At 48.1% G+C, this 8,207-nt stretch overlaps 1 protein-coding gene across 1 annotated transcript; it reads right to left on the reverse strand.

Moving 5' to 3' along the window:
* Nucleotides 1-474: 474 nt before the first annotated feature.
* Nucleotides 475-2,866, reverse strand: LOC148476938 (cardiotrophin-1-like). Its single transcript, XM_088457529.1, has 2 exons — nt 2,681-2,866; nt 475-897 (listed from the first exon to the last, which is right to left on the reverse strand). The coding sequence occupies exons 1-2, from the start codon at nt 2,864-2,866 to the stop codon at nt 475-477; spliced, it is 609 nt and encodes a 202-aa protein (XP_088313655.1).
* Nucleotides 2,867-8,207: the final 5,341 nt, after the last annotated feature.

Below are 8,207 nucleotides of genomic sequence, written 5' to 3' on the forward strand. Positions count from 1 at the left end.
ATATCTCCCCCCCTCCCCCCAGAATAATGCCTTAGGAGAACCTTTGCACGTGTAGTCTTACTAGCTCTTCAGGGTGACATTTTGGCAGTATGAGAAGGACAACGTTCTTCATGCTCGGAGATATGCTATAACAGTCCACACAGAAACTGAATCTAAAAAGTACTATCCCCACAGGGGGGGAATGTATCAAGACTTGGTCTCTCCAAGGCTTGATACATCTGGCCCCCAATGATGTAGTCATGTCTAACTAGAGGTTACATCAGTGGTTTCCAAGCTCGGTCCTCAAAGCACCCCAACAGTCAACGTTTTAAGAATATCCATGCTTAGGCACAGACAATTTAATACCTCAGTCAGTTTGATTATATCATCTGTGCACATACAAAGATAATCTTAAAACTTGGACTGAGCACAGAGTTTGGGAAACAGTGAGTTACATGATAGCCATGCCAAGAGTAGGCACACGGCTGATGAGTCCTACACCGAATTATCCACTACAACAATCAAGTCTCTTTCCGTTTGGCCCAGCCAGTCGCTAAAACACTTACACACCATGTAACCAGCAGCCTTCTGCTTATAAACCATAGTAAGGGTTGCCGGAGATGGAGAGGAGACATCTTGCTGTCCAAGGAGGGCGGCCAGATTGGAACTTATGGCTTTACAATTACTTTGTGACACCGCCAGCAGATGGAGAAGGTCCTTGGCTTGAGGATTGAGGGATTTCTGCCAGAGAAGAACTGATGCAAACCATCCACTCAGAGAGGAGAAGGCCGAGAGACTCATCGCTAGACGCCTCCATGGGGATGAAGGGAGAACACTCTGATCTAGAAGGGGCAGGCCATCCAACTTTATCTGAGGAGCAGGCCCATTCCCCAAGAAAGGAGGTTCTTGCTGATTGAGCTGTTGGAAAACATTATATAATTACATTTAGTGTCAAGCATTTTTACTCTACTACACTGATATCATACAAAACCTCAAACTGTGGCTAAACAAAAAGATTAGATATATAATTTTTTGGTTCGGTTACTGAATTTGCAGCACTGGGATGCTGGGAGTTTTAGTTACATACACGGGTATCAGACAGGCATTGCACATTACAGATAGTGAAGCAGGTGAAAATAACCCACATGAGTTGTGAAAATCACAAGTACAAGTGACACAAGAATTGGGAGGTATTTGCACTGATTTCATAGATTAGGGCATTGTGTTTGGTAGAATCTTGGGACAGTTCCTGGGGTGAATTCAATTAGGAGAGAGGGGGGGTGGGGAGAAAGTCGCCATTGTAACGGCATGGAAACGCTGCCAGCGGTACAGTAACTGCACACAGACAGGTGGATTATTGTAGGCAGCCGTTTGGGGCAGTGAATTTAAGGTCATGAGTCCAACGGCTTAGTCTACTTGAACTGACTCTTCTGGGTTTGGAGCAAAGCAAAAAGAAGTAACTTTGTATCTGAACAAACATGTTGCAATGCAAAGATGGCAAATACATTTATTATGTTTGCATGTGGGATACATTTCAGTACATCTGGCTGTCTGTATGGCCGACCCGTCGAACCACCCATATGGAACTGCCGACAAGTCACTAACGGTTCCTGTGGCCACACGTCAGGTGACATATTGGTAAGTGTGTACGAACAATGGGGCCCATTTATCAAAGTGCAAAACACCTGTTTTCGGGGGTTTACCTCAAATACTAAGTATCCCCCGAATGTATGAAGGAGGGACCGCAGCAGGTATCTCCGATACCTGCTGCGATCCCTCCATTGCCGCCGGCAGCCGCCTCCCCCATAGGTTTCTATGGGGGATGCGATGCTGCCAAATGTATCAATATCAGGAATGCGAAGCATTCCCGATATTGGTCCCAGCAGCTAACGCCATCTAAAGATAGCGTTAGCCGCTGTTTCCTATGGGCACTTACCGCATATCAGCCGGCGGAGGAATCTGCCAGATCCCTCCGCCGGCAATGGGCGCCGCTCATGTGCAGTCCGCGGGACTGCGCATGCGCAGAAGCCCCGACTGCCCTCCGGAGACATCGCAGGGACGGGCTCTTTTCGGAGCCCGTCTCCCTGCATGTCCCGGATAATACATCCGGCAGATAGGATCGCATTTTGCAATGCGATCAGGGGCGATACTGCATGCCCTGATCGCATTGCAAAATGCGATCATTAATAAATGGGCCCCCATATCGTTTGTGCACACCAGTTGCCAAATCGTTGGATCGGTCGGCCCACAGGTCGGGTGGCCGTTCCATCACTGAAGTGTGCACCCAGCATTAGCTTTCTCTAGTTTACATCTTTGCACGTTGAATATTACAGCAGAAATGTAAATAATTAATGTTTGTGGAGAATGTAATAGTGCCCTGTGTTTGTAGCAGTGCAGATTTTTTGCAATTTGTACAAAAGATTTAAACTTTTTTTTAATTTTATTTATTTATTTAGGAAACCCATTGGGAAATCACAGGAAAATCTGCACTTTTGCAAACTCAGACGCTATTACATTCTCCTATGTATAGGCTAAAGCTTAATGGAGGAATACAAATTATAAATAGGCTCCTTAGTATATGGCTGAATCCTTAACCAAGGCCTGGATTGCGCATCCTCCGTTCCTCCCAGATGTGGCGGTAGAGTGCGGCTGAATTGCAGCCACATCATGTTGGGTAGGTCTGACGCCGGCGGACACTTACATAGTCTCCCTCCAGGCTGGCTGCCTGTGTCCTGGCCAGGGTCACCAGTAAGTAGGCCTGCTGCTTCTTCCCATCTTGTTCCTGCTGGACGCTTAGATGGCTGGACAGACAGTCCACTGACAACAAGAGGACACGGACGTTACATGATGTAGGATAAACTTCTGGGTGCACATAGGAGGTTATCATCACCTAATACTTATATACAGAGATCACTAATAATATCAGAACTCAGCTGCGGATACAGCTCAGTCAGCGGAATAGAGAGATAAAAGGGCCCATTGTTATATCTCCCCCTGAGTTATGTCCTTTACTAGGGCACATTCCTAAGTGTTATGGGGCCTTTGTATAAAGACCCTCTTAACTGGAATGAATTGGACACTGCACTTTCCGCACGATTGTAAGTCTTGGTGTTACAGTATGTAATGATTGATGTTAGATATCTCCTGCAAAAGGCCAATTAGTGCTGCAGACGTTGCCCATAGCAACCAGATTCCAGCCATCATTTTCCAGACTCTGTTATATAAATATTAGCTAGGATCTGTTCGGTTGATTCTTTTTCTTTTTTTGGAGTTTTAGTACATCTGTACCAATTATAATGATATAATGCACCAGCAGCGGAATGCACATGTGCTTGTGGCCTCTATAGGAGAGAGATCCTCTGGGTTCATCTCCAGCCCATTTTGTGATATTATTGCCAATCGGCTACAATGGCTTATACCTCACCCTATGTATAACATACCCGGGATATGATGTGCACCCTGCTCCATGTTATCTGTACACATCTACATCACATGACTTTGTAGGTTGCCTGCTATTCCCTTACTCTGCTGTCTCACTTCTATTCCATTACTCTGCCGTCTCACATCCCATTACTACCCTACTGCTGTCTCTCTGCTATTCCAATATACACTCTGCTACATGACATCCCATTACTAGCCCACTGCTGTCTCAGCTATTCCATTATACACTCTGCTGTCCCACATCCCATTACTAGCTCACTGCTGTCTCTCGCCTATTCCATTATACACTCTGCTGCCTCACATCCCATTACTAGCCCACTGCTGTCTCTCTTCTATTCCATTATATACTCTGCTGTCCCACATCCCATTACTAGCTCACTGCTGTCTCTCGCCTATTCCATTATACACTCTGCTGCCTCACATCCCATTACTAGCCCACTGCTGTCTCTCTTCTATTCCATTATATACTCTGCTGTCTCACATCCCATTACTAGCTCACTGCTGTCTCTCTGCTCTTCCATTATACACTCTGCTGTCTCACATCCCATTACTAGCTCACTGCTGTCTCTCTGCTATCCCATTATATACTCTGCTGTCTCACATCCCAATACTAGCCCACTGCTGTCTCTCTGCTATTCCATTATACACTCTGCTGTCTCACATCCCATTACTAGCCCACTGCTGTCTCTCTGCTATTCCATTATACACTCTGCTGTCTCATATCCCATTACTAGCCTACTGCTGTCTCTCTGCTTTTCTGTTATATACTCTGCCGTCTCAAATCCCATTACTAGCCCACTGCTGTCTCACCACTATTCCAATATACACTCTGCTGTCTCATATCCCATTACTACCCTACTGCTGTCTCTCTGCTATTCCAATATACACTCTGCTGCCTTACATCCCATTACTAGCCCACTGCTGTCTCTGCTATTCTAATATACACTCTGCTGTCCCACATCCCATTACTAGCCCACTCCTGTCTCTCTGCTATTCCATTATACACTCTGCCGTCTCAAATCCCATTACTAGCCCACTGCTGTCTCACCACTATTCCAATATACACTCTGCTGTCTCACATCCCATTACTAGCCCACTGCTGTCTCTCTGCTATTCCATTATACACTCTGCTGTCTCACATCCCAATACTAGCCCACTGCTGTCTCAGCTATTCCATTATACACTCTGCTGTCCCACATCCCATTACTAGCCCACTGCTGTCTCTCTGCTATTCCATTATACACTCTGCTGTCTCATATCCCATTACTACCCTACTGCTGTCTCTCTGCTATTCCAATATACACTCTGCTGCCTTACATCCCATTACTAGCCCACTGCTGTCTCTGCTATTCTAATATACACTCTGCTGTCCCACATCCCATTACTAGCCCACTCCTGTCTCTCTGCTATTCCATTATACACTCTGCTGTCTCACATCCCATTACTAGCCCACTGCTGTCTCTGCTATTCCATTATACACTCTGCTGTCTCATATCCCATTACTAGCCTACTGCTGTCTCTCTGCTTTTCTGTTATATACTCTGCCGTCTCAAATCCCATTACTAGCCCACTGCTGTCTCACCACTATTCCAATATATACTCTGCTGGCTCACATCCCATTACTAGCCCACTGCTGTCTCTCTGCTATTCCATTATACACTCTGCTGTCTCACATCCCAATACTAGCCCACTGCTGTCTCAGCTATTCCATTATACACTCTGCTGTCTCACATCCCATTACTAGCTCACTGCTGTCTCTCTGCTATTCCATTATACACTCTGCTGTCCCACATCCCATTACTAGCCCACTCCTGTCTCTCTGCTATTCCATTATACACTCTGCTGTCTCACATCCCATTACTAGCCCACTGCTGTCTCTGCTATTCCATTATACACTCTGCTGTCTCATATCCCATTACTAGCCTACTGCTGTCTCTCTGCTTTTCTGTTATATACTCTGCCGTCTCAAATCCCATTACTAGCCCACTGCTGTCTCACCACTATTCCAATATACACTCTGCTGTCTCACATCCCATTACTAGCCCACTGCTGTCTCTCTGCTATTCCATTATACACTCTGCTGCCTCACATCCCATTACTAGCCCGCTGTCTCTATTCCATTATACACTCTGCTGTCTCACATCCCATTACTAGCTCACTGCTGTCTCTCTGCTATTCCATTATACACTCTGCTGTCTCACATCCCAATACTAGCCCACTGCTGTCTCTGCTATTCCATTATACACTCTGCTGTCTCATATCCCAATACTAGCCCACTGCTGTCTCTCGGCTATTCCATTATACACTCTGCTGTCTCATATCCCATTACTAGCCTACTGCTGTCTCTCTGCTTTTCTGTTATATACTCTGCCGTCTCAAATCCCATTACTAGCCCACTGCTGTCTCACCACTATTCCAATATACACTCTGCTGTCTCACATCCCATTACTAGCCCACTGCTGTCTCTCTGCTATTCCATTATACACTCTGCTGCCTCACATCCCATTACTAGCCCGCTGTCTCTATTCCATTATACACTCTGCTGTCTCACATCCCATTACTAGCCCACTGCTGTCTCTCTGCTATTCCATTATACACTCTGCTGTCTCACATCCCAATACTAGCCCACTGCTGTCTCTGCTATTCCATTATACACTCTGCTGTCTCATATCCCAATACTAGCCCACTGCTGTCTCTCGGCTATTCCATTATACACTCTGCTGTCTCACATCCCAATACTAGCCCACTGCTGTCTCTCTGCTATTCCATTATATACTCTGCTGTCTCACATCCCAATACTAGCCCACTGCTGTCTCACCACTATTCCATTATACACTCTGCTGTCTCACATCCCATTACTAGCCCACTGCTGTCTCACCACTATTCCATTATACACTCTGCTGTCTCACATCCCATTACTAGCCCATTGCTGTCTCTCGGCTATTCCATTATACACTCTGCTGTCTCACATCCCAATACTAGCCCACTGCTGTCTCTCGGCTATTCCATTATACACTCTGCTGTCTCACATCCCAATACTAGCCCACTGCTGTCTCACCACTATTCCATTATACACTCTGCTGTCTCACATCCCATTACTAGCCCACTGCTGTCTCACCACTATTCCATTATACACTCTGCTGTCTCACATCCCAATACTAGCCCACTGCTGTCTCACCACTATTCCATTATACACTCTGCTGTCTCACATCCCAATACTAGCCCACTGCTGTCTCACCACTATTCCATTATACACTCTGCTGTCTCACATCCCAATACTACTAGCACTAGTGTTTGTGCTCAATGTCGTTAACGACCCTGAGCACACCCCTGACGGGAACGCACGGGACAATGTCACTCATGGAGTGAAGCGTCCCGTGTGTATGCACCTTTACAGTACAATACAACACAATACAGGACATGGATAATATACATTGCCGCATTAACGACCATAACACCCACATAAGCAGCAGAGCTTAAGCAACCAAGTGTTAGGTGCCCTAGTGGGGAGTAAGAAGTAGATGAAAGTAAAGTAGGGAGAAGCACAAGAGGGTAGAGGGTCCTGGTCATAGGAGCTTACATTCTAAAATGGTAGGGCAGACAATCAGGTGTGACGCAGATGGGGTAGACGGGGAGGATATACTGTACCCACGGCCAGATCACCAAGTTCCAGCTGATAAGAGTATCCAGGATATGACTCCGTAATTGTGGCCTGATTCAGACCCACTCGCGAGCGGGTCGATGGTCCCCCACTGCGCATGCGCACGCGAGAGCCGGCTCCGGCGTGCGCATGCGCGAGACCCGGCCGGCGACGGGTGCTCTGTCGCTACGGGTCTCGCACCAAAGCGGGGCAGCTGTCGATTGTGATTCACAGGTTGCCCCGTTTTGGAGGTGGGCAGGGGGGTGGCTAGCCAAACGGAGGCGTTCTCAAAGGAACGCCTGCCGTTTGGGGGTGGCCCCACTGACATCACGAGTGATGTCAGTGGTTGAGCTTCCGGCTCTATTAGAGCCGAAAGCTCACTGGGGCTTGCGGGAACGAGACCCTACCACAAGGGTCTCGTCGCAAGCCCCGATGGTCGTGACCATCGCGACCATCACCTGGCCGCTCGCTAAAGCTGTGGGTGGTCACCCACAGCTTAGCGAACGGCCAGGAGGCCGTCTTTAAAAAGAAACAGGGACGCACTGATTCAGAGCGAGCGCTCTCAAAGAGTGTCCGGCTCTGAATCAGGCCCTTGGTACAATGGGCCTGATTCAGACCCACTCGCGAGCGGCTGTCCACTCGCAAGTGGGTCGATGTTCGGGACTGAGCATGCGCACGATGGAGGGAGCTCCGTCGTGCGCATGCACCAGACGCGACGAGCGAAGGAAAGTCCTTCGCTCGTTGTGTCTGATCAAAGGGGGCGTGCTGTCGATGTTGATTGACAGCACGCCCCCTTTGGTGGGCGTGCTGGGGGCGTGCCTCCCTGATGGGGGCGTTCCCACGGGAACGCCTCCCGTCAGAAGCCGGCCCACTGACATCACTAGTGATGTCAGTGGGAGTGATTTGGGCTCTGATAGAGCCAAAATCACTCCGGAGCATGCGGTTGAAAACCTCAACCGCAGGCTCCGGCTCGCAGTTTCGATGGTCGCGATGGTCAAGACCATCGCGGCCATCAAACTGCACGCTCGTATAGCCTGTGGGTGGTGACCCACAGCTATACGAGCGTCCAGGAGGACGCTCCATTTTCATGGAGGCCGGCCCTCATTCAGAGCATGCGCTCTGCTCAGAGCGTACGGCTCTGAATGAG

The sequence above is a fragment of the Taudactylus pleione genome, unplaced genomic scaffold (assembly GCF_031769625.1).
Source record: "Taudactylus pleione unplaced genomic scaffold, aTauple2 ptg000762l, whole genome shotgun sequence".
NCBI lineage: Eukaryota > Metazoa > Chordata > Amphibia > Anura > Myobatrachidae > Taudactylus > Taudactylus pleione.